The 26,407-nt window shown below is 41.4% G+C and overlaps 4 protein-coding genes across 4 annotated transcripts; 1 reads left to right on the top strand and 3 right to left on the bottom strand.

Moving 5' to 3' along the window:
• Positions 1 to 3,332: 3,332 nt before the first annotated feature.
• Positions 3,333 to 4,286, top strand: LOC118078470 (olfactory receptor 14A16-like). Its single transcript, XM_035102348.2, has one exon. The coding sequence runs from the start codon at positions 3,333 to 3,335 to the stop codon at positions 4,284 to 4,286; it is 954 nt and encodes a 317-aa protein (XP_034958239.2).
• A 4,572-nt stretch (positions 4,287 to 8,858) lies between these two features.
• On the bottom strand, positions 8,859 to 9,894 carry LOC118079105 (olfactory receptor 14A16-like). Its single transcript, XM_035103139.2, has 2 exons — positions 9,459 to 9,894; positions 8,859 to 9,409 (listed from the first exon to the last, which is right to left on the bottom strand). The coding sequence occupies exons 1-2, from the start codon at positions 9,892 to 9,894 to the stop codon at positions 8,859 to 8,861; spliced, it is 987 nt and encodes a 328-aa protein (XP_034959030.2).
• A 4,317-nt stretch (positions 9,895 to 14,211) lies between these two features.
• On the bottom strand, positions 14,212 to 15,183 carry LOC118079104 (olfactory receptor 14A16-like). The gene has a single exon (XM_035103138.2). The coding sequence runs from the start codon at positions 15,181 to 15,183 to the stop codon at positions 14,212 to 14,214; it is 972 nt and encodes a 323-aa protein (XP_034959029.2).
• A 5,615-nt stretch (positions 15,184 to 20,798) lies between these two features.
• Positions 20,799 to 21,836, bottom strand: LOC118078467 (olfactory receptor 14A16-like). The gene has a single exon (XM_035102345.2). It carries the CDS (start codon positions 21,834 to 21,836, stop codon positions 20,799 to 20,801), a length of 1,038 nt encoding a protein of 345 aa, XP_034958236.2.
• Positions 21,837 to 26,407: the final 4,571 nt, after the last annotated feature.

Genomic DNA, 26,407 nt, shown 5'->3' with positions numbered 1-26,407 from the left:
ATATAAAAAGTGGCAGGCGGGCGGGAGATTCGAAGGCTTGCCAAGAGTGAGCTGGAATCGAAAGTAGCTGGGCTTAAATAGGGGTCAGCCTGTCAATCAAATACTGCTACACGCCACATAACTCAGCCTAACCTGCAGCCCACCCCCATCCAGATTTCTTTAAGCTCTTCTGCAACCCCCATTATCCTCTATGGAGGGTAATGGGCTTTGCGCGTGTAGACCCTTTAACCTTCCCCAAATAAATTCAGACAAGACTCAAATTTTAGGTTTGGTTTTTGGCAGAATTTAGGCCACAACTTTATTGATTACAATCAAGTGAGTGGTTGCATAGGCTCTGGATCGACTAGCTCCCTGCACCCTTGCAGGCAGCGCTGACCCTGGGCACACCATAGGTCAGCCTTGGGTAAACACCCGGCATAGTGGAAGGCGATGTCCAACCAGTCCACCAGCCAGATGTCCCCCTAGACTCTGGCTCCGGGCCTCTCAGGAAAGACCAACCAAGAATCCCATGATTCCCATGATTCCTTTAATGGAATACCCATCACTTAGGGGTGGCCAGACCACTCTGCCACCCCTATCACCTGAACCAGAGCCTATCCAGATCCTTACAAGTTGTGACGATTTGCTACGTAGCAGGCGAAACCCAAATGGCACCAGCCAATCAGCCAAGTGGGGAAAATTCCTGCCGTGCCCCTGTCCCAATGGCAGGCGACACATGACGGCATAGCAAGGTCAAGTGCAAGCCCTAAATATAGGGAGAGGTGGACGGGTGTTCCAATGCACTGGCCAAAAAGAGGAAGCTAAGGAACACGTGCATGGCCTTAAATAGAGGTCCCTCAATACAAATTTGCTGGCATCCCATTGGTCTGATTGCACCCAGGATCAAGGGACCTCCAGTAGGGTGTTGTGGCATCCAAACGTTCCCACCCACAACACAGGGTCTGGTTGCCAGATCACACCACAACACCTGCCCTCTTGTTAGGGAGGACCCGATGAACCAAAAATGCTGATTGAAATATACTCGGAGTCGAGAGCTGGAGCTGGATTGGGTGGCTCCTGCGGACCAATCAGACTGCTGCATTCAGGATCCTATTGTTCTAGGATTCAGCTCAGTACATAACACTGATGCTGCTGAAAGCAAGTCCAATATGGCCTCTGGTGTCAGCCAGAGTACGAAAGACCACTGGGATCTTGGCCCTGAATAATAATAAAATACTAATAATAATAATAATAATGATAATAATAATAACAACAACAATAATTTATTTATACCCCGCCCATCTGGCTGGGTTTCCCCAGCCACTCTGGGTGGTTTCCAACAGAAAAATAAAACACAGTGCAGACAGACAGGTTTTCTAATTATGTGAAGTATGCTGCCATGGACTGGCTAGATGCAGAGCAGTGATGGGAGGCACCAGCTGGAGAACCAACAAAGGAACCCCCAGGGGAAGAAGGCTCAGAGCCAGGGGATTGGTGGTGGGATGATGATGCATGGTCAGAGGAAGAAGAAGGCGCAGACTGGGAGGAGGATGTGTCAGAAGCTGAAGAGGCAACAGGGTTTAGTGAGCAGGAAGAGGCTGTGACAGAGAGCCACATAGCTCAGTCAGTAGAACTTGAGACACTTAATCACAGGATCGTGGGTTCAAGCCCCATGTTGGGTGAAAGATTCCTGCATTGCAGGGACTTGGGCAGGATGACTGCTGTGGTCCTTTCCAACTAGTCTATGATCCTATCATTCTACCCAGGTCATCACTATAAGAATATTAAAAAAATGGTACTTTTTCAAGAGATAATACATTTTCATATGTCATTGCTTCACCATTTTATACACAAAGAAAAAAAATGTTAACTTCATGTTTTGTACTTCTGCTAGTAACGCTAGTCATCTCTAAGCTCACTGTAGACAGGTAAATGAGGATGGCAAAGTAAACATGGACATTATGTTCATTGTAAGCACTGTATCAAATGCATTGGGGGTTTCTTTTGTTCTTTTAATATATATTGATTACATATGGTCTTATGCATATTTGTATTTGATCTGCGTGTTTTATATATAATTGTACTTGGGCACCACTTGGACAATTTTTTTGTAGTAAATGGTTTCTAAATTTTATAAATAAATAAATCAGTCAAAGATGCATCTCATGTTATTGGTGTTTCCTTTTTATTATTATTTTAAGAAAATTTGTTTGGGGCAAAACCCAATGGCGGCTGGTCTGTAATGGGAAACAGGTCATTGTCCGACCAAGAAGAATAACAAGCAAAAAAAAGGGGGGGGTCTCCAAAGCCACACACAATTTTTTTCCTGTTTTCTATACATTCATTACCCTCCTATCTGAACTTAGAGACATTTCTGTCGATTAGTAAAGAGGAATTAGCATGCAACCATAGCCCAGAGGTGGTTTTAGTGTGACTGCTTCACTTGCACTGGGTGCCACACCACAGGGAGTGCCACAGCAATGTTGTAGAATGGAGCACAAGAGGTGGGAGAGGCACCAAATTTTAGAGTTCCACAGGGCACAACTGAGAGCCTAAAGTCTACCACTCCTTAGTACATCCATAGCACAACATTAGTAATTCTGCCACAGGATAGACCTAGTAGCCTGGTAAACCTTCTAAATGCCAGATTGCATACTGAGCACAAGCAGAGCTGTTTCCTTGAAGGTTCATCCCCCTCGCAATTCTTAGCAGGTAACCAAAGAAGCAAAAAGGAGTATTTCTATTTGGGGAGTTTTTAAAAAAATAAAAATAAAAATCAACATTTGTTTTGTGACCTTGTTAGACAAAGAGAGGAGTGAAACAAGGAACTGTGCACAAAATGTGGGTACGTTTCTATAAAAGAAATATTTACTGTTACATAGTAAATCATGTTGCATTGATTTTTGTGAAGGGGGGGATTGAAATAGCAACATTCAAATCAATCTTCCAAGGGCCACAAACAAACAACCCTACTGAAGACCTCTGCTCCTCATCAACTCCCACATGAGGGTGAGGGTGAGGGTGTCAACGTTCCATTACATTAACAAAGTCAGACTCAGAGCAATGCTTCCAAGTCCAATAACACTCATTATAAACGTATCTCCACCATAGAACTCAAAAGATGTGTCTGGCTTGGGGCTACAGGGCTGCACTTGACTCCCGAGACCTTAATCTTCTGGGTGTAATTAAAAATGAGATATCAATAAAGCTCATTACTACAGTTTGTTTCTCCATCACCACTGTCAGAACAGAGAGAATGGTGTCTAAAGAGTGCCACTCCATTTCAAAGAGCAGGGAAAGAAGTAGCATGGGATCTTTCTTTTCAGTTGCCAAATGGAAGTCTGAACAACAAAATGTTGAACCAGTCAAGAGTGAATGGATTCATTCTGCTCGGATTCTCTGAAATTCAGGAGCTGCAGATATTCCACAACGTAATTTTTGTCACAATGTATTTGGTGGCCTTGATAGAAAACCTTCTCATCATCACAGTCATCATCTATAGCCACCAGCTTCATACACCCATGTACTTCTTTCTGGCCAACCTGTCATTCCAAGATTTTGGTTCCATATCGGTTACAGTTCCCAAGTCCATTGCAAATTCCTTGATGAAGACCCAAGCTATCTCTTACTCTGGATGTGTCTGTCAAGTTTTCTTCCTAGTTTTCTTCCTGATCTCCCACTACCTCCTCCTTGGTGTCATGGCATATGATCGCTATGTTGCCATCTGCAATCCACTGCATTATGAGACTGTCATGAACAAGAAAGCTTGCATTCAGATGGCAACCAGTGTCTGGATCGGTGGACTTTTCTATTCAGCAATGCACACTGGAACTACATTCTCTGTGGAGTTCTGTTCTAATGTTATCAATCAATTCTTCTGTGAAATCCCACAACTGCTAAAGATCTCTTGCTTTGACTCATATATGAAAGAAGTTTGGGTTCTGACTTTTGGATCTTGTTTAGCCTTCATCTACTTTGCTCTAATAGCTTTTTCTTATGTTCAGATCTTTAGAGCTGTTCTGAGGATCCCATCCAGTCAGGGGAAGCAAAAAGTCTTCTCAACTTGCTTGCCTCATTTTATTGTTATCTCCCTGTTCTTGGTAAGTGGCACCTTTGTTTATTTAAAACCAACCTCCAGGTCCCCATCAGCATTTGACCTCTTAGTTTCTATGTTCTACTGCATGGTGCCACCAGTAATGAACCCGATCATCTACAGCATAAGAAACAGGGAGCTCAAAATGGCATTCTGGAAGCTGCTTATCAATATTTTCCCCCAATTCTTAGGAAAAAAACATTCTTCCTTTTAGGGAACAGTTTCAGTTGCGTAGATGGCTTGCATAAGTTTTGTCCAGTCCTGTGTTTGTTTACTCAGAAGTGGATATTACTACATTGGATGGGAGTTAGTCCCAGGAAAGTGTGCATTGCATTGTAGCCTTACATTGCATGTTTAGCTTTGTATTTCTGGATTACTTCCCTCTGAGGCATGTCATGCTCTGAAATTGTAGTGTTTTCAAAGGCAGATAAGATAAAATAAGCTTATAAAGATAATATTTTTAAGATAACATAATCTTTCTTGTCATTGTCCCCTTGTGGGAACAACGAAATTACTTGGTTACCACATCCACTCAGATAAAGCTCAGATAGTCCACATAATCCAAAATTACTACAAAACACTAATTAAAACAATGCAATGTGATACAATATAACAAGTAAAATAAGATGACTTCAAAGTCCAGACTTTCCATTTAAGGCCAAAATCGCTCTAGAGAAGAAACTGTTCTTGAGACGGCTCGTTCTTGCCTGCATTATTCTATATCTCCATCCCGATGGCAGGAGCTCGAAGAAACGGTGACCAGGGTGTGTTGGATCTATGCTTTTCTATGGCACCTTGTGGTATAGATTTGTTCTAAGGTGGAGAGCAAGCAGCCAATAATCCTCTCTGCTGTTTTAATAATTCTGCACAGCCCTGCTCTATCCTGAGAAGTACAACTTCCGTACCACACACATAAACCATATAAAAACACACTTCAGCATTCAGGCCTTTGAGCAGGGGTGAGATGCGTTGTGATTGTTTCTAAGGGCTGTCATGCTGCTATTTGATGCTCTATGATAGAATCACAGAATTGTAGCATAGGAAGGGACCCTTAGAGTCATCTAGTCCAACCCCCTGCAATGCAGGAAACTCAGCTAAAGCATCTATGACAGATGGCCATCCAACCTATGCTTTAAAACGTCCCTGGAATGAGAGCCTGCAACCTCCTAAGGGAGACTATTCCTCTCTCAAACAGTTCTTCTTTTGTTTTGATGTGCTTCTTTTGTTTGTTTTCATATTTTGTGCATTGTGATTTTAAAGCATTTGTTGTACTGTAATAAGCAAAAATCTGCTCTTATTCCCTTATGGGGTACACAAGAGCTCTTATTGGGTTCTCCAACGGTCGGAGAATATAACAGAGGCCAACTAGAGAATTTTGATAAGCATTTTGATGGTGTCAGTCAGGCCTGTCTTCCTGTGCTGTTTCAGACATGTGCCTGTACATTCATGTACATGTTTATGAATATATATATATATATATATATATATATATATATATATATATATATATAACATTTACAACAATATCCCCTCTTGCAGATCTTTAGAGGAATTACAAGTTATAAACATGTTAAATAAAAAAAAATGCTTTGTTCTTAAGCAAAGATTTGCTCGTAAGCTGAAATGACTACTTAATCAGAAGAACAGATTAGATCATGATATTAGTAGTAGTGCCATATTGAGTGGTTATTAATTCAATTTTACTTCATGTTAATTATGCTTGTATAGAGTAGCTGTCAAATGAAACTCATTCAATGCAGCCAAGTTCTACTTTTGCGACAGAAACATTTTATTTTGAACTCATCTATCGATAGCAATCAGAATGTTATAAGTAAACTAGTATCATTTCCATTTTGAGACGTTCTTTGCCTGCACTAAAAACAAAAAAGCACCCTCAAATGCTAACTACCATATTCCTCATAGACTTGTTCACTTGAAGCTGATTGATTGACTATACCCTTTTGTAAGAGTCTTTGCTTTCCAGTACATTCCCCAAGTCTAGATGTGTTTGGGTGCATGAGACAGTTCCCTGCAGAAAGCGCAAACAAGCACCTTGACCAAGTCAGATTGCCAACCTCTCAGACCTAAACTTTTAGGCACAGGACAAGTGGAAGTGGGGGTAAGTCCTACAGAAGGAAAACAAGTCTTTAAAACAGTCATACGTCTGGTTTCCAGGTCATAGGACTGAGCTGAACAGACTTAGGATCCAGCGTCTCTCCCATCTCTGGTCCTGACCTGCCATCACACCCCATTTTGAGACTTACATGAGTCTTAGCTCAGGCAGCTTCATCTCAGCCAACTGATCCCCAGATGACCCAGAATAAGCAAAATACATGTGTGTATTTGGCTCAGCTGGGATTAAAGACATAGCAAGGGCTGAGCACAGCTGAGCAGGGAAGCCATTTAGTGATCTAGAGATCTGCTGCATCCTAAGCTACTCATGCCAACAAAACTTGCCAGAGGATTTCCCTTAAGTGTGCCTAAGTAATGCTCATCACTATGTTAAAAACATCAGAACGTTACTAGTGGTGCCCATTTGTTTTGTTTGCTTTTGTTTTTGAGAACAAATCAAAATAGGTGAATTAGTCTTATTTGTTTCAGCTATAAAAACAAATAAGAATGAAAATGAATAAAATGAGTTTGAAATGAAACCAAATTGATTTTTGTTTCGCACCTGTTTCTGTTTGAATAAAAAATAAATCAGTCTTTTCAAATTATTTACTTGCATTTTTTCTGTCTATTTGCATTAGTCAAACTTAAGAGCTGAAGCAACAAAATTACATACAGTTCTGTTATACATATCTCCCCACCCAGCCTGATTAATTAGGGCTTATGATTCGCATTATTTTGGCTAGTGAACATTATTTCCATTCTTAAAGTTATTTTTTGTTGAGCAGGCTATCTCATTGTTTCTGGTGAAAATAACTAGATATTTTTCTTATCTTATTTACTTTGTAATTATTTAAACTATTTTAATTATTTAACTTTAAATGAAAAATAAAGCACTCTGGAACAGTCTGTAAGGGTCTCAGGACAGTTGCTATATGGCATGCGCTAAAAGGTCTCCACCTTTTAAAGTCACCTATATAAGTTGCGAAACTTTTGCCCTCTAATCAGAAATTTGGTGGGTGTGTTCCTTTCTAAAGAATGCCTGAAAAAGTCATGCCATTAGAATACAAAACACTGAAGTTACAGACAGCAGACTGGCAATGTGAATGGGATCCTCCTAAATGAGGGTCTTGGTTGCACACAGGCCCCTGAGACACACACACACACACACCTGGGTTGTAGGTGGGGGGGCATGCCCCAGGCCTTGTCAGTAGGGCCCCACAATCACGCCAGGCGGTTTGAGCCAATCCAATGCAGGTGGCATAATTGGGGGGGGGGGCTTTAAAGGTGGCAGCGCGATGTGGCTGAGGCACTTGCTTCACACTGCCGAACACCCGCTCTCCCGTCCCTATTTGTTGGTGTTGCTGCTTTGGCCTTGCTTCAGATATTGGTTGGTCACCTGTTTTGGAACAGGGGCCGGGTAGGAATTTTTTCCATTTGGTGGATTGGCACTGGCCACCTACTCCCTTAGCAATTGTCACAACTTTGTAAGGTTTGGCGGTTAGGTATTGGCTTAGTGAGATGCAGGGGAGGGGAGGGACGGCCATCACCTGCCCCTCCAGGTACAAGGGTATTCCGGTAAAGGAATCCACGGGTCTGGATTTCGTCCAGTTGGGGGCTAGGGCCATGCCAGGACCCAGCGAGAACCCTTCAGTTGGTCGCCATCGACGGAGCTCCCTCTTTTGGTGGTTTACCCTTTTAGACTTCCTGCAAGGCTGGCAGGAGTCAGATATACTGTAGTTATTGCCAGTGCCTAAGCCAATACCACTCACTGCTGTAATCAATAAAATTGTGGCCTAAATTTTGCCCAAACACTTAAACAAAAAGTACATGTCAGTGTGAAGTTATTTACACGGGGGGGGGGGGGGCTCGGAGCGCAAAAGGGTTGGGGGATAGGATATGAATTGGGCAAATGAAAACAAAATAACTAATTCCAAATAAGTTATTTAAGGCAATGAAAACAAAACAAATTTAAAAATCATACAAGATACAAAAGTGATTATGGAAAGAAGAGGAATGAAAGCATCAGAGGTTGATGTACAGAAGCAGTTTGAACTAACCCTTGCCGTGCTGCACATCCTTAGATGGAGGGGGTTTAGACTTCCAATGGGCCTTAGTGCTCTGACTGGTAGCAGAGACATAATATGACTCCATTTGATTCCACAGTCCAAGCCCTCAATATGTCAAAACAATAGTTGTTCTCCTCTTTCTGTCCCAACTCAGTGAAAGGACCTCACAGCAAGAGGAAGACAAGCCTCACCCCATTCGCTAGCCAGAGAAACAGTAGCTTCAAGAAGCTTGCTTCTATGCTACCTGTCAGAAAGAATACTCAGTTCAAATGGCCATTTCCATGTTTTGGGTCAACAGAAGATGAGGGAGATATGTCCTATTCCCACCCATCTGGCAGGGGATTAAGGACTGCTGGCTTGAGTGAGTGTCCAGCCTAGGAAATTATTTCCCACAGTTCAGTTGAATAAATGGCACAGTTAATATATTAATGTAAGATCAATTCAACAGGCTACGTGTTCAGAGAAGCAAATGTGAATGGTTTAACTGAGCTAGGGAAACTCAATAAGACATTACAACACAGGGGGAATTTCGAATCTACATGTCTAAATTTATCTGCAGGTTGCCACTAACAAGGATGATACATTTTAGGAGCTTTCTATGATTCTACTCACAGTGAGATATTTCCTGTTTTCAGAATAGGCCTGAAGAAGGGATTCATAGAAGAGGGTGTAAAACCCAAGAGCTTTGATAAAGCATTTTTAATCTCCTTATTTCTCATGCTGTATATTATTGGATTGAACATGGGTGGTACAATGGTATACATCAAAGTTAAGGCAATGTCCAGAAAAGATTGGGTTTTAGGGGGAGGCCTGAAGTAAGCAAAACATCCTGTGAAACAAAATATGAAGAAGACCACAAGGTGGGGAATGCAAGTGGAGAAGGCCTTTTTCCTTCCCTGAACAGAAGGAATTTTCAGAACTGCCGTGAAGATGTGTACATAAGTGACGACAATGAAGACAAAGCAGCCAGCCACCAGAATTGTACTTGCCACCAAAACTCCAATTTCAATTAGGTATAAATTAGAACATGCAATTTTAAGTAACTGTGGGACCTCACAGAAAAACTGGTTGACAATATTTGAGCAGAATGGAGTTGCAAACGTTGCACTAGTGTGCATGACTGCATAGAGAAGGCCAGCGACCCACACACCAGCAATAAATTTTTTTTTAAATAAAACAAGATAGTTTATTTGACACACCAGCAATAATTTGGGTGCAGAATGTCCTATTCATCACCATTTCGTATTGTAATGGATTGCAAATGGCGACATATCGATCATATGCCATGACTGTAAGAAGAGCAATATCAGATGATAGAAAGAATAGAAGTGAGAGGACTTGAACAACACATCCTGCAGAAGAAATGTGTCTGTTATTCATGAGAGAATTGGCCATGGAATTAGGAATAGTGACTGAAACAGTACCTAGGTCCTGGATGGCCAAGTTCATCAGAAAGAAATACATGGGAGTGTGAAGTTTCTGGTCAAAGGTGACTGCAGAGATGATGAGAAGATTCCCTAATGCAATTGCCAGGTACAATACCAGGAACAGCAGGAAGTGTAGAATCTGCAGTTCCCCTATTGATGAGAACTCAAGGAGTAGAAAGTCAGAGACAAAAGATTTGTTGTCTTTTTTGGCATTCATGACTAACATGCTTGCTGAATCTGAAAAAAAGAGATAAACATTAGATTAAATTTTGAAAACAAATATTGACTATTTTGGAAGCGGTTCTTGCAGGAAGGAGGGGAGAAAAGGAGGAAGTGAACAAAATGTGAAAATGTGACTCTTCTAAAGAAGAACTTAACTCTCAACTCTCTATAGATAATGCACCATTCTCTTAAAATAAACTACTATTGTAGTAGATGGTGCTGCTCGTTACAACCAGTTTTGTCATAGCACATCATTCAAACCAGGACTAGTGGTTAAGCTCTCTCCTCCAGGGGAGCCCGGCCAGCCAAAAAGGCACTTGGCGGGTGAAAACCACGTGCCCCTCCACCAATGCTTAGAGAGGGACACAGATATTCTTGTTTCAACCCCCCCCCCAAAAAAAACATGCCTGGGGCCATGGCCCCTCTGGCAACACCCCCACTATGCCCCTGACACCATTGTCTGTGCGCAGTGTACATTGAGTTTTAAAATATACAATAAAGATAAAAACAGTTAAAACCTGCTGCAATAATTGGGTCCAGAATACTGAATACATGCCTCTTGCTGAATATAAGCCATGTGTTTGAGACATGTAGAACCCCTAAGAGCTATTCCTTCAAAGACCTCACTGATAAAACCAGAATATTCGGAATCAGGCTATCCTCAGCCCAAGTTGTGGTCATTACTGGAAGTTAAAACACGAACATTGAATTCGACCCTGTATCATTCCAGTGGCTGGTCATCCCCCTATGTTTACGAGTTAGTTACTTCAGTTTTGATACTGAATTACAGGATCAAAATATGCTTTGTAAATATGGAGATATTAGTGAGGGGCACCTGCGCTCTGCATATTGTGATAGTATCGATTGCGGTAGTCATTGTATCACCACCCTGTTCATTGTTTTATTGTTCTTGCCGCCGCACCCCCCCCCCTCCATGCAGGCAGGCAGCACCGTGTGCCTTTGGTTGACTCCAGTGTGGGGTGGATTGCACTGGCAGTGTCAGCAACAAGGGCTAGGGTGCCCATTTGCTCATGCAATGCTGCTGCATGGTGACATGAATGTACAAATGTGGCATGGAGAGAAGCTCACAGCTCCTTTACTCCTGCCCAGATCATTTTGCTGCCACACTGTACTAAGCTAAGACAAAGTGCTTAAGCTTTCTCCTCACTCACTGGGAGCTGAAATCAAGGTTAGCTCCTGGTTACAGCTCATGGTTAGTGAGGACAAAGCTTAACCACTAGTCCTGGTTTGAATGATGTGCTATGACAAAACTGGCTGTATTTTAAGGTGGCAGTAAAAGGAACCACACAGAAGCAAAGCAACTATAATCTTCTTTCCAGGAGGTTGCACATTTGTGAAGTCTCACTAAGATAAGATTTAGCATGTCATGGAAACCACATCATTCATTGGGTATTCTACATGCAGTCTATATAGGTTTCAAGAGAGACCACAAAGCAAGCAGGATTTCACATTCTACACAATACACAATAGTAATATTGCTGCACATTTGCGCATTCTCACTGTTATAAGCAAAAAGCAGAGACTCAGTTTTGAGGTGATCGTGCAGGGAACCCATGCTGAAGACACAATAAAAAAGTAATTGGTTTGTACTCTGCCTGCCAAACCAGCAGGAAATAGATAAGCTCCAATACTTAGAAAGGGGAGTAAAGGGCTTGTAGTTAGATGAGTTGTCTTTTATCTATCTCTCTGACCTTGAAGAAGAGAGTTGTGGATTGATGAGAAATTCCCCACATTTGCATTCTTGTTTGCAGGACTAATAACCCTTTCATTCTGTTGAATGGTGTAACAGGGAGTCCTTGGAGTACCCCACAATCACCTAACCTTGACTCCCATAGCTTCAAGTCGGAGGTCACAAGCAAGAGACTTCAGACAAGAGATAGAAGCAAAACAGTAGCCAGCAGACCTGATCTTTATTGTTGCAGCAAAACTTCCCCTGCCACAAAGACAAAGCCAGAAGCCCCGAACACTGGTTACATCAGTTTTTTTAAGTTTCCAAAGTTTCCCATAGTACATTTCCAGAAGCATCATCAAGACATTATAGATATGTCACAGAAAAGGTGTGGTTTCAGGTACAACCTGAGATCCAGGCATGTCCCTGTTAATCAAATATAGTCTTTCACACTTAGTTCATCACAGTACAAACGGAACTATTTCCAGTTCCTTTGTCTCAGAATAAAGACAAATACACCCCTTTTTCTTGTCCGGGCTTCATCCCACTATAGCAGGCATGTCAAACCTGCGGCCCTCCAGATGTTTTGGACTACAATTCCCATCTTCCCCAACCACTGGTCCTGCTAGCTAGGGATCATGGGAGTTGTAGGCCAAAACATCTGGAGGGCCGCAGGTTTGACATGCCTGCACTATAGGGTGGGTAGGCATTGTGATTGAGATGGTTATTTGTCTGACACTCTTGGGGCAGGATATCACCGGTCATGTCTCCTTGGGAAGGCCCTGCAGACATGACTGCACATATTGGGGATTATGGTGGGCTCACTAACCCTTCCCCTTATACCTCACTTCCCTGGGTCCTAAATGCCATTGGAACTGAGAAGATTGATACAACGAGTGATTTCTTATGAATTTGTAAAGTTTCCCCATTGAGCCAGTACATAGATACTTTTATCAGTGAATTGCTACATTTGGTATTGAGACTTTCCCTGTTTCCCTTTGCTGGAGGTGTGGGGCTCAACATGGAGTCATGGGCTCCTTCTGCAAACTGAGCTGAGCTTCTCTGGCAGATGCAATGCCTTTGCAGATATGTTGCTGTTATTCATTTTCTTGACATTAAGGGCTGCTGTCATGGACCTGGAGCCTCTGAGCAGACAGGCACTTTGTGAATGGAGCTGTGAACCCAAATGAATGACGTTTTGGTAATGTGCAGCGAAGACGCTCTGTCCTTGCCTCATGGTGAGAGGCAAGGTGTGTGTGTGTGGGTGTGTGTGTGTGTGTGTGTGGGTGTGTGTCAGCCTCTCCCGCCCAATTTCCCTGTAACAACAGTCTGTCTGTTTGATTGATCAATTCTGGTGTTTGTGTGGCCTCATTCCTCAGTGGTGTTGAATAATGGGACTCAGGAAACACTGGGTGGGTATTTTCCTAACAACATCACTAAGCTAAGGTTTGGCTTAGTGTGTCATACAAACCACAGGCCATTTTGTAAGCTAAGTGGTCTATATAAGCTTTATGAAGCACCCTCTACCAAGCAGAATGTCCTATTCTACACAATACACTAGTAGTATTTTCTTCATTCAGCTTTTAAAAGAACTACCCAAATGATTACTAAAATTAAAAATATGTAAATAACTTACTCTTTTTCTTAACAGAAAGTAAATTTCCAGATGCAATTTCTTCACCACTTCAGGGTCTTTTATATTCTTCTAGTCATTCATAAAACTTATGAATGTCTCGACATCCGAAAGGAAACTGCGGCGGTTTTAGATAGGGATTTTTCAACTTACGAATTTTTAGATAGGGTTGCTTCGACTTACGAATTTTTCCATTTCCAATGCATTCCTATGGGAAATCACGTTTCCAATGGCGTTTTTCGACTTACGAATTTTTCGACCTACGAAGATGCCTTTGGAACAGATTAAATTCGTAAGTCGAAGCACCACTGTACTGTTACAAAGGTTGTCTGCCACCCCCAATCTCTGGATGAGTGGTAACAATACTCCAAAGGGTTCACGATGGTCACCCAGGGTCTGTGTTCCTTTGCAGAAAATGAGGCACAATGGAGTCTCTAATGTCTTTATGATATTTGGTTTATTTTATACATATATACAACCTTTAGCCTTCAATGGAGTAGCATACAGCAGCAGCAACCCATAACATGCAAGCTTAATCTATGTGCCTGACAAGCTATCCTTGTCTTCTGCAGCCTACCTTGTCAGGCATATTCAAGATGTTGTCCTTTCCCACTTCTTCCTTACAGTTCACCTAAGTTCTGGTCTCATTTTGTAACCCAGGAGAAGGGCTCTCCTTTGACATCCTAAAGTTTATTACCTCAAAGAGTTTAGCATTTCACGCTTATTCACACTTTGCCCTTTGATGCTTTGAACTGCTAAGGAATAATGCCCTCCAGGTGGACACCTCACACAAAAATTACTCTACTACATGACCCAGGAAGTGTGCCCCCTTAACCGGCTTTACATGTGTTTAATACGGAGGCTTACCATTGAGTCCAATACACTTCTTCCTAGTCCTAATACACATTTGGACTGGCTATTTTCAGGTTGTAAATCCTATTATTTATTGAACCTAAGCATTTAGTACCACAGATCTAGAACAATAGATTTCACCTTTTCAGAATAAGCCAGAAAGAGATATTAACAGAAGATTGCCTGAAACCCAGCAACTTTGATAAAGCATTTTTAATCTCTGTGTTTCTCATACTGTAGATTATTGGATTGAACATGGGTGGAACAAAAGTATACATCAAAGTTAACGCAAAGTCCAGGTCAGATGGAGTTTTAGATGGAGGCCTAAGGTAAGCAAAACATCCTGTGAAACAAAATATGGAGAAGACAACAAGGTGGGGTATGCAAGTGGAGAAGGCCTTTTTCCTTCCCTGAACAGAAGGAATTTTCAGGACGACAGTGAAGATGTGTACATAAGTGACAACAATGAAGACAAAGCAGCCAGTCACCATGATTACACTCACCACCAACACTCCAATTTCTGTCAGGTATAAGCTTGAGCAGGCAAGTGTAAGTAAATGTGGGATCTCACAAAAGAACTGATTGACAATGTTTGAACAGAAAGGGGTTGCAAAAGTTGCACTAGTGTGCATGACTGCATTAAGAAATCCAGTGACCCACACACCAGCAACCATTTTTATACAGGCTGCCCTATTTATCACCATTTCATATTGGAATGGATTGCAAATGGCAACATAGCGATCATATGCCATGACTGTAAGCAGGGCGGTATCAGATGATAGAAAGAAAACAAATAAGAGGACCTGAGCAACACATCCAGCATAAGAAATGTGTCTTGTATTCATGAGAGAATTGGCTATGGATTTGGGGATAGTGACTGAAACAGCAACTAGGTCCTGTATGGCCAGGTTCATCAGAAAGAAGTACATGGGAGTGTGAAGGTGATGGTCAAAGGCTACTGCAGAGATGATGAGAAGATTCCCAAATACAGTTGCCAGATACAATACCAGGAAGAGGAAGAAGTGTAGAATCTGCATTTCTCGTATTGCTGAGAACTCCTGGAGTATAAATTCAGAGACAGAGGATTCATTACCTATTCTTGCATTCATTACTATGATGCTTGCTGCCTTTGGGGGGAAAAACACAACAGGAAGATCAACATTGGTTGTTGTTATTGACCTTTATTGGCATAAACATTTAAACATTGGTTTAAATCCTCTTCTGATAAGAAATATTTAATACTTTGGAAAAGCTTTTGTGAGATATAGAAGGCAAGAGAAGGACTTGAACAAAAGAATGTAAGAATAAATCCTCATCAAAGGAGGATTTAGTTTTTAATTCTTTAAAAATAATACAACAATATTTCAAAATTAAATACTGTTGTTTCAAAACTGGAAGATGGTGCTGCCCTCAATCTCTTGAAAATGAATGATGCCACTCCTGGAGGTGTAACACCAGAGTCCTACCACAATCCTTGCCATACTTTCTTAAGGTTGCCATATTTCAGAAAGTAAAAACCTGGACACCTCCAAAATTGTTCAGCCAAAGACCCACGATTTTTCAATTGCCTTCGCACCGCCTTTCGGAAATTCCCCTCGGACATCAATTCCGCCTTTGAAATTCTGGTAATGTCCAGGCATATGGCAGCCCTGTATGCAGAGGGCAGATGCGTCTCACTATCATCTACATATTTACAAAACGTAATTTGATAGTTTCTTCAATTTTGATACTTAATTATAATAATATAATAATTATAATTTATTATTTATACCCTGCCCATCTGGCTGGGGTATAAGTATACACTTAAATATAGGAGGATGATCAGTTGCCCATATTATGCCCATATAATGCAGACTCAAATTCAATTTTTGTGTTAATTTCTAGTGCAATGCCTATCACAACTTGTTTCAGGTTTACCACACCTATCAGCCCATCACCCATTCCCATCACCCCCACCCCACCCTCTGACTACACATAAGGGTCTGGTGACTTCTGTTTTAGTGTATCTGAAGAAGTGTGCATGCACACGAAAGCTCATACCAATGACAAACCTAGTTGGTCTCTAAGGTGCTACTGGAAGGATTATTATTTTTTTGTATCACAACTTGTGTTCAGGATACCGTAACAGCTTGATTCCTAATATCCCTGTTTGATCAGCGAGGTCTTTGACTGAGTAGTGGTTCCACATGACTCAGAAATATAGCTCATACTTCCCAGGAGGCATGTATTCAGTATTCTGAGCCCAATGCTTTGTAACTCCTTCCTAGTTGAGATCACATAGGTTTAAATTGTTTTAATCTTTGTTGTATGTTTTTAACCTTAATGTGGACTGTGCACAGACCTCAGTCTTATGAATGTACAAATGTATAGGCTCTTGGAGAGAAGCTTACAGCTGCTTCACTTCTTCCCAGATCTTTTTGCTATCACAGAATGCTAAACCTAGCAAAGTGCTAAAGCTCTCTCCTCACTCACTAGGAGCTGCAGTGAAGGTTTGTTCTTGGTTGATAGACCATTGCTAGTGAGGAGAGAGACTAACCACTAGTCATGGTTTGGATGATGTGCTCAGTCAAATCCTGGTATAGCTTAAGGTGACAGTAAAAAAGACTACGGAGGAGGAAAGCTACTGTAATCTAGGAGGTGGCACATTTGTGCAGTCTCATTAAGTTAAGATTTGATTTAGCTTGTCATGGAAACCAGGTCAATGGGTATTCTATGTGCAGTCTATATAGGTTTCAGGAGAGACCACATAACAAGCAGGATTTCTCATTCTACACAATATACGATAGCAGTATTGTCTGCATTTAATTCTCCGAAAACTACCCAGGTTTCACTAAAGTTATATAAAAAAATAAGCATCTTACTCTTTCCCTTTATAGAAAATAGATTTCCAGGTGCAATTTCTTCATCACTTTGACATGTTCTGTAGTCTTCTAGCCACTCATGGACCTTTTTTTTCAAATAAATAAATAAATCACCTGCTCATTTTCTTCTGTGAAAGTTAAAATCTTTCTATACCCTTGCAGAATGGAGATTTTACCTTGGGGTGGAAATTTATTACTATTGATATAGTTATGTTCCTGGGAGTTTGGTCTCAAGAGCCTCAAACAAATCACCAATTGTGTTCCTTTGTTGCTTGGACTCAGGAGTCCCACAAAAAGCATCAGTAGTGTTTGTTAAGCCTTGGTCCCAGGAGTCTAACACAAATCCATCAAAGTATGTAAACTTCCACCTTTAAACAAACATTGCTCATGAAAATACTCAAACTAGAATAAACCACCGATATTAATCTTTGCTTACATTGCTGTTTCTAAAGAACATACGATGTGATATTCTTAAAAATGGTAATGTTAATGACCACTCCACAAATGAATGGGGGGCGACTTTTGCATGGACGCACGCAGCCCCCTGCTCCCAGAGGGTGACTCCCTGGTAGTTTGGGGTGGCATCACCTTCCCAGGTAGGATGCCAGGGGTCTCCGCCTACCCAAGCCCAGCGTCCAATCCTGCCTGGGGAGGTGTTGCCAGGGGATGGCCAGGTAAGGGGAGGGACTCTCCGGCTCACACAAGAGAATTTGAATCTTACCTCCAAGCACCAGTTGGTTCCAGAGCTTAGCCCACCCTCCACACCCTTCATTCATGTTCTTTTGCAGGTTAACCTTTTCTCTACAGCTTCACAGGCGCTGCTACGTCAGGGTCGCTGTTGAAGGGTCGGAAAGGAATTTTCCTGCATTGGCAGGTTTCGCCTTTCCCGTAGCAATACGTCACAACTTTGGCGGTGTCAGGCCTTGGGCGGAATTCTTTGGCGATTTTCCTAGAGGGAGGGGTATGACGCGGAGACCTCACCCCCTTTGCGGCAACAAGAGCGGGGTATTGGGTGAAGCCTTGACCATGGCAAAAGGCATCATCACTTCCCCCTTCCAGCGGCGGCGAACAGGTGGCAGGCTCTCGCTGCTTGAACATATGTTCTCCAGCCCCAGCCCCAACCCCTATACATGTAGATAACCCCGAAGCCTTCCAGAACCCTGGCGGGGGACTGGGAGGGATAACGCCCAATGCCTGAGCCAAGGTCTCCCTACATCTGAATCTTAATAAAGTTGTGGCCAATTTTAATCCCATAGCACGTTGTTATGCGTCTTTATCCCACTCAGCGGGTCACCGGGGGGGGGGGGATTGGGGGACTCCGCCTGTCCATGCAATGCCATATACGGTAAGACTTTCTGGAACCTTCTTGTTTCAACCGGACCTCCTCGGACTAATTTTTGATAACACACATGGTATCCTAGTCCTGAGTTTTCTATGAAACAAGAGCTTATCAGGGGAGCTTCCCTGTGTTCTAACTATGTGGCCCTGTAATTTTGTAATGCCAAATAAGGATCCGTTTTGAGTCCAAGGCCCTTTTTTCCAGCAAATAATTTATAATTTTCATTGCACTTTCTGCCAGGCCACTAGACTGGAACCTTCGGAGACAAGAAGTAACATGGGAAAAAAAATCATACTATACTTCTTAAGTACATGTGAAAAGATAGCTCTCAATTGTTTTCCTCAAGTGTAACTATTTCAGGATACTTTTGGTTGAGTTAGCACAATGCTTATTTTGTAGCCTTATTTGCTGATAAGGGTCCTTAGTTGCACCCAGGCAAGGACAAAAGATAGTCAAAATGACACCGGGGTTGAGTTCTTCCAGAGAAAGAATTTTATTTCTTATTAATAAGAGACTCAAGGTGGCTAGTTCCACGACATGAGTAAAGCAACACAAATTGCAAAGCTCTCTTATACCCTTCTTTTGGGCTCTTTCCCCCTCCCTGTAACTGTGCGCACGCAAGGGGTTCACGCACGCAAGGGGGTCACTAGTACATGTTCTGTGCGTAAACATATGCTGGCTTAGGCAATGGTAACATAAACAGGACTATAGGGAACAATGGTGATTTGCGCATCTCTCCCCCCCCCCTTCACATCGTCTATGCATATTGTCAATTACTGTTGAATTCATATCTCTGGGTGTAGACTCTAAACACATGCTGGCTCAACAGCCTTGACTATCTTGCTGCTCTTTGCATCAGACTGCTAGCATCAGACAAGACAATCATTTGGTCTTGATAGCTTAGCTGGGCATCCTGTTTTGTTTACATTACCCTTTGGCACACAGAGAGAGGCAAAGGAAAATGCATTTTACACAAGACATCCCAGGGCTACAGCCTATACAGTCAGAATTCATACAATGCAGGCAATGCAAACTATAGGATCCGATCTAGCTCAATAATACAATTTGCAAATCACTCTCTACAATTTCTCCAAGCACATTAAAACATGCCTGGATTCCCTGTGAAAATCCTTCAGCTAGAAGAAATCATAGACACTTAGCTTGGCAAATATGTGAAGATATTTACTCACAAAGTTTCAAACCTTACAACAAGCAAGTCTTTATCCATCGGCAGTACAAAAATTAAAGAAGTAAAAGTGTTCTAAATGACTTGAAAATAAAAGAGCTTCATTTCCTTGCAAAAAGGAACATGCAATATTTTGGTTAGCAAAGATGTATACAGTAGTACCTTGGTTTACGAACTTAATCCGTTCCGGACGTTTGTTCTTAAACAGAAACCATTCTTAAACTGAGACGTCCTTTCCCTAATGAGGCCTCCCACCGCCGGTGCCCTTCCACCGTTAAGATTCCATTCTTAGACCAAGGTAAAGTTCTCAAACCAGGACACTTGTTTCCTGTTTTGCGGAGTTTCTAAACCAAATTGTTCTTAAACCAAGGTACCATTGTACTGTAAAATCCTTTTTTGAATAGCTTTAGGTCTCTTGGTTTCTTTTACAGCTGGGAGCTGTGCTGCAGCTTGAGCCTGTTCCAGGAAACAGCACATAGAGAAAGAAGAGGGAAGGGGCAATAGCAGCTGGGAGCCTGCTAACTTGACTTCAGGGCTCAGATTAACCATTTCATTCACAGAAGTGTGAATCAGTAAATGTATTTCATAGCAAATTTGAGTAAGAATCTCTGACTAGCAAGTAGTCACATCCCCAGCATGTAAACAAATGTATTCCCAGCTTGGACCCAAATCATACTGTTGCTTGTTCAATATCCATAGATTCTTAATGTCATCCTGCATGATATATCTGATTTATATGGTAGCCTCTAACCTTTTTATCTATACCCTCATTCACTTGAGGCCATCATAAATTTCTCTGGCTCCTTTCTTGAATTTCCCTGTCCCAGTATGCTCTGTATTTTATAAGCATTTGTGCCTTCATTGTTTTGGGTCCTGCAAGAGTGTCTCCTTTAATACAACTTCATTACTTTCCATGAGCTCTGCTGTATAATGATTGTATGAACTTTTGTGGTTTAGGTATCAGAGTGATGAAGTTCTAGGGTTTTTACCTTTGCCTAAGGGATTCCTAAAGAAGGGTTCATCCAGAATTTTACTACTCCCATGGCTAGAAACCAAGGATGTGAGTGGTTTTTTTCTTCTTTCTCTGCTCCTTTCCCCAGGAAAACCCACTCTTTGGCTTCAAATAGAAAGAAATTACAATCCACAGAAAAGCTGATTGCCTGATGAAAGCAGTGGGACAAGAGAAAGGGTAGGCATGCACTAAATGAAAAACTAAATGTATGATTTATAGGCCGTGTGATCAAAGATGCAAAATTATTAATAGTACATTTAAGGTGGAGGAACCCAAGATGTCATTGTGACACCTGGCAGATTTTGAGTCTGCATATCAAAATTTATCTAGAAGCTGGAACTGGTTGTGATATCTCCACAGTTCCCTATGCTTAGACCTACCAAGGGAAATGTAACCTTTTCAGAAAAAAACCTGAAAAAGATATTCATAGAAGGGTGCTTCACACCCAAGAGCTTTGATACAGCATTTTTAATCTCTTTATTTCTTATGCTGTAAATTATTGGGTTGAACATGGGTGGTACAATGGTATACATCACAGTTATTGCAAAGTCCCCATTAGATGGAGTTTTTGAGGGAGGCCTAAGGTAAGCAAAACATTCTGTAACACAAAATAGGGAGAAGACAACAAGGTGAGGTATGCAAGTAGAGAAAGCCTTTTTCCTTCCCTGAAGAGAAGGAACTTTCAGAACCACAGTAAAGATGTGTACATAAGTGACAATGATGAAGACAAAACAACCAAACACAAATGTTATGCTCACCAGCAAGACTCCAATTTCTGTAAGGTATAAATTAGAGCAGGAAAGTTTAAGTAACTGTGGGATCTCACAGAAAAACTGATTGACAATGTTTGAGCAGAAAGGGGTTGCAAAAATTGCACTCGTGTGCATGACTGCATTTAAAATTCCAGCAACCCACACACCAGCAACCATTTGTTTGCAGGCTGCCGTGTTCATCACCATTTCATATTGTAAGGGATTGCAGATGGCAGCATAGCGATCATATGCCATAACCGTAAGAAGGGCAATATCACATGATAAGAAAAAGAAAAAGAAAAAAACTTGAGCAACGCATCCAGCATAAGATATGTGTCTGGTATTCATGAAAGAATTGGCCATAGATTTGGGGATGGTGACTGAAACAGCCCCTATGTCCTGTATGGCCAGGTTCATCAGAAAGAAGTACATGGGAGTGTGAAGGTGGTGGTCAAAGGCTACAGCAGAGATGATGAGAAGATTCCCAAATACAATTGCCAGGTACAATACCAGGAACAGAAAGAAGTGTAGAATCTGCAGTTCCCGTACAGCTGAAAACTCCAGGAGTAGAAATTCAGAGACAGAGGATTCATTGCCAATCGTTGCATTCATCACTAGAAGAAAAGCATAGGTTTAAGTTCTCTACTGATAAACATTTTTTGTTATCCAATACTGCTTTGGATGTGGTTTTTGTGGGATATAGATTCCAAAGAAAGAAGATAATAATTAAGAGGATGATTAAAGAAATAGATGTTGAAACCAGTTTGGATGGATCTTTATCCTTTAAGCTTGGAAAATAAAAAAATTAAGACAGCAACAATACTGTTTCCGGCTCTGTCGTAGCTACGGAAAAGGAGCACAATAGCAAAATCGTGGAGAAGTTTCTGGATTCCGAAGAGTTAAATATTCTTTGGGACTTAATCTTGGGAAAAATCTCGGAAATGTAAGAGGAGATGTGCTTGAAGGATGGGATGCCCACCCCTAACAGGAAAATATCAATTTTAGAGGAGAAGACTGCTGAACCATCAGAAACGAACAGGGAATCTGTAATTTTGAACCTTGGAAAATATGGTGATCAGGAAGAAAAGGAAGAAGAAGAAGAACAAGAGAGAGAGAGAGAGAGAGAGAGACCACTGTTCCACTGGTGGGAGGGGGGGAACAGGAGTTGTTTTCGATTCAAAAGTCCCCGAAAAAGGGAAAATTAGAAAGGTTGTCACCCCAGTGAGAGAGGGGGGAAAGGATGTACGTGGGGGACAGAAGGAAAGGGAGAAAGAAGATAAGGAGATGGGAAAGCGGCAGGGGGTGAGGACAGAGCAAGGATTGGAGTGGGACAGAGTGGGAGTGGGGTGAAGGTAGAATATTGTTTAAATGATCATGGAGTGGATAAAGACGGTCTGAACCTGGAAAGTTTTAAGGAGCTAGCTGAAATCTCTGGAGACCCAATTCCAAGGGAAGGGGGGTTGAATTAGGCTAAAAATGGGATTATAGAAGAAGATATAGAAAAGGATTTATGGATATTTTTGGGTAGCGAATAATGGCTTTGAATTGTATAAAAGTGAAGAGAATGATGTAATATAGGAATGGGAATTAAAAGATGACAAATGCTTATGATTAGTAAGGATAAATGTTTAAGATTAGGATTAAGTGATAAATTGTGATGTAAAATTAAGATATATGAATACTGCAAATTTAGTTATCAAGATGAACTCAAGAAGTGGGATGTGGGGAAGTCCATAATGTTAAGAATTAGAATTGGATAATGGAGATTGATTTTTTTTTCTTTTTATGTTTTCTTTTCTGTATTTTGTTATAAAATCAATAAAAATTATAAATAAGAAAGAAGATAACAAAATAGTGTAATAATAAATCTTCATCTGAAGGAGAACTTAGCTTTCAGCTCCATGTTGATAATGCACCATTATCCTAAAATAAACTACTGCTAAGTAGTCCTTTTTCTTCTGGTAATTATAGGGGCAGAACTACCCTAATTGTATAGAAATTTATTCATGTATGTGACTATAGCAGCAAGAAATTTGGCTTAGCTTGTCATGCAAACCATGTCACTGGTTTTTCTATGTGCAGTCTATGTCACGTTTCAGGAAAAACTTAAAACAAGCATGATTTCCCATTCTGCACAATATCCTATGGTAACATTGTTTGCATTTTGCTCTCTGAAAGCTATCCAGGTATAACCAATGTTATAAAAATATAAATATCTTACTATTTTCTTAATAAAAAATAGATTTCCAAATGCGATTTCTTCATCACTTTAAGATGTTCTGTATTCTTCTAGCCACTCATGGATCTTTTTTTCTTTTTAAAGAAAAATCTCTCCCTCTTTTTCTTCTGAGACAGTGAAAATGTTTTTATATACTTGCAGAATGATGATTTTACTATGGGGTGAAAAATTAGTACTATTATTATATTTATGTTCTTGGGAGTTTGGTCTCAAGAGCCCCAAACAAATTAACAATTGCTTTCCTGGATTCTTCGACTCAGGAGTCCCATACAAAACAACCATAGCATTTTCTTTTTTTAAAAAAAAATGCCCCATGGGTATAACACAAATATTGAAGATATGTATTTACATATCTTCCTGTTTCAAAACAGCTCATTATATAATATTCAAAATACTTGTGTGAGATATGACCAGCTCAGTATCTCTCTCTCCTTCTGTGTTCCTCCTACTTCTGCTATTATGCCCTCCCTTTTATGATATCTGAAATGCCATATTTTTCGCTCCATAAGATGCACCTGACCATAAGACGCACCTGATTTTTAGAGGAGGAAAACAAGAAAAAAAATTCTTTTCTAGCGAGAGCCCTGCAGAGTGTGTAAGCGGCTCTCCATTTGCTTGCTTTACAGTGAGCTGGGAGGAGGGGCAGAGGGGCTCCCGTCTGTCCCTCCTCTCGCCTCGCTGTAAAGCAAGCAGACCTTGAGGACAGTCACAGGAAGGAAGGAAGGAAGGAAGGAAGGAAGGAAGGAAGGAAGGGGTGAGAGAGGGGGGGGGAAGGCTACCTACCAAGCCTGCTCTTGCGAGAAGTGGCGGTGGGATCAGTGCCCCAAAGGAGCTGATCCCGCCGCCGGCTCTCACAGGGGCAACTTGCGAGTTGCGGTGGCAGGATCAGCGCTCCGAAAGGAGCCCTATCGAGGCTCTGATCCTACCGCCGGGTCTCGCAAGGGCAACCACGGCTAACCCCCGCACTTGCAAGTGGCGGCGGCTACCAAGCCTGCTCTTGCGAGCGGGCCTACCCTACGCTCCTTTTTAGGCGGGAAAAGTTTGTCTTATGGAGTGAAAAATATGGTAGATGCTTTCTCTTGCATTTGAATACTTGACAATCTGAGGTCTGTATTTGATATGATCTGGAAGTTACTTTTTGTTAAGAGCCCTACGTGTCCATATGATACCATCATGCCTTTTGACCATCACCTTTGGTTGTGGTGGGATTTGTGCTCATAACCCTGTGCCATCACACATTTTTGTCTCAGTCTCTTTTGTATCTGAGACTGAACACCTTGTGTAAAGTCGGAGTGCAGGTGTTCGGCACATTGTAGTCTGGTCCTATGTTTTCTATTAAACAAGAGCTCAGCAGGGGATCTTCCTTTTTCTAGTTACATGGTCCAGTCATTTTGTAATGCCAAATAAAGATCTGTTTCAAGTCAAAGGCTTTTTTCAGCAAATCCTTTATAATTTTTATTTTGCTTTCATCGAGCCCACTATTCCAGTGGCATGCGGTGAAATTTCCCATAGGGGAACAGCTAGGGCCAGAGGCGCTAACTTCCAAAGGGCATGGGGGGGTCGATGTCATGTGTGTGATGTTGTGACGTCCTGATGTCGGGCATGTGAGCACCGCGCCTCAATCCCTAAGCTGGGCAGAAGCTTCCTGGGCTTTGGAAAGGAGGCACCAGGGGAACATTTAGGGGACTAGCCTAGTCTCTGTTTCTATTTGTGACCTGATCTTTTTCAAAAACCTGCTGTAGTCATTCATGACGTTCTGTAAGGATTATATATATATATATATATATATATATATATATATATGTGTGTGTGTGTGTGTGTGTGTGTGTGTGTGTGTGTGTGTGTGTGCCATGAATTCCTTTAGAAATGTGATACACCATCTTGTGGGTGTAATATGAACAATAGGTTAAATTACACAGTGCTTGGGCTCCTGTCTTAAGGTATAAATACCCCATGTCTGAATGTTCTGAGATAAGGGTACCAGGTGCACTTTGTTACCACGGCAACACCAACGAGGTCCAGTGTATGACTTACTGAGCCATTGGTTCAGGAAACATGTCTACACATAGACAAATGTATAATAATCTCTAGGGCTTTGCTTTCATTATGGATTTGCTGTGCATGTCCTGTTGCTGTCCTGCTTGGGTGTCAGGGTCTGAATCTGTGAGAGAAAGGAGAAGAGGTTGTAGGTTTTTACAAAGCAGTGTTAGCTAGCATGGTGATAGTGTTAGCAGATCTCTGTACGTATGTATCTTTACTTCAAAATCCAGAAGAACTGTACATATAGTAGTGTTTAGGAATCTCTTGTGTCTGGAGACAATAAACACTTTGGTACTTTGAACGGTGTGGGAGAAGAGTTTTTCCATTAACTGGGGACTCTGAAAGAACGTGCAGAGTTCAAATGTGATACAACACAGGCAGAACACGAAGGCACAGAAATATCCAAAGTCTAAATGTATTGACAGGAAATAAGGTGAACACAAAGTACATGCGATACAGGGTGGGTCAGCAATGACGCAACAGACAGGTTGCCGGCGTTTAGGACCTGTTTCGCCCAGTATTGGGCTTCTTCAGTGGTATCTTCTTCTTTATGTTATTTTAATACATTCAAGTTAAGTTCTTTAGTATTTAAACAAAATATCTAAAATGGTGTTTGGACAAACAAATTTGTACAAGCAATACTTACAGTGAAAGTACAGTTTCTTATTTAGGCTTAGGCCACAGTGTTTTCTTGTTAATTTTTCAGATTCACTAACAACAAAAATAGAATACTGATTTCAGTTATACACATTATTAAGAACAGATATCTAAACCAAACATATCAGAAATTAGTACTTACAGTGTTTTCTAGTTAATTTTTCAAATTCAGTAACAGCAAAAATAGATTGTGTGTCGAGGCTTACCAGAAATTTACCTGAAATAACTCACAACTGACACCAGAATT

The sequence above is a fragment of the Zootoca vivipara genome, chromosome 13, assembly GCF_963506605.1.
Source record: "Zootoca vivipara chromosome 13, rZooViv1.1, whole genome shotgun sequence".
Lineage (NCBI taxonomy): Eukaryota > Metazoa > Chordata > Lepidosauria > Squamata > Lacertidae > Zootoca > Zootoca vivipara.
The sequence above is the reverse complement of the archived record's forward strand: the minus strand, read 5'-3'. Positions and strand labels throughout refer to the sequence as shown.

Excerpts from the sequence above, each read along its gene's own strand:
- LOC118079104 (XM_035103138.2), bottom strand. The coding sequence starts at position 15,183 with ATGAATGCAAGAATAGGTAATGAATCCTCTGTCTCTGAATTTATACTC.
- LOC118079105 (XM_035103139.2), bottom strand. The coding sequence starts at position 9,894 with ATGAATGCCAAAAAAGACAACAAATCTTTTGTCTCTGACTTTCTACTC. Across the intron at positions 9,410-9,458 it reads TAGGACATTCTGCACCCAAA|TTATTGCTGGTGTGTGGGTC; the intron begins TTATTGCTGGTG and ends TTAAAAAAAAAT.
- LOC118078470 (XM_035102348.2), top strand. The coding sequence starts at position 3,333 with ATGTTGAACCAGTCAAGAGTGAATGGATTCATTCTGCTCGGATTCTCT.
- LOC118078467 (XM_035102345.2), bottom strand. The coding sequence starts at position 21,836 with ATGAATGCAACGATTGGCAATGAATCCTCTGTCTCTGAATTTCTACTC.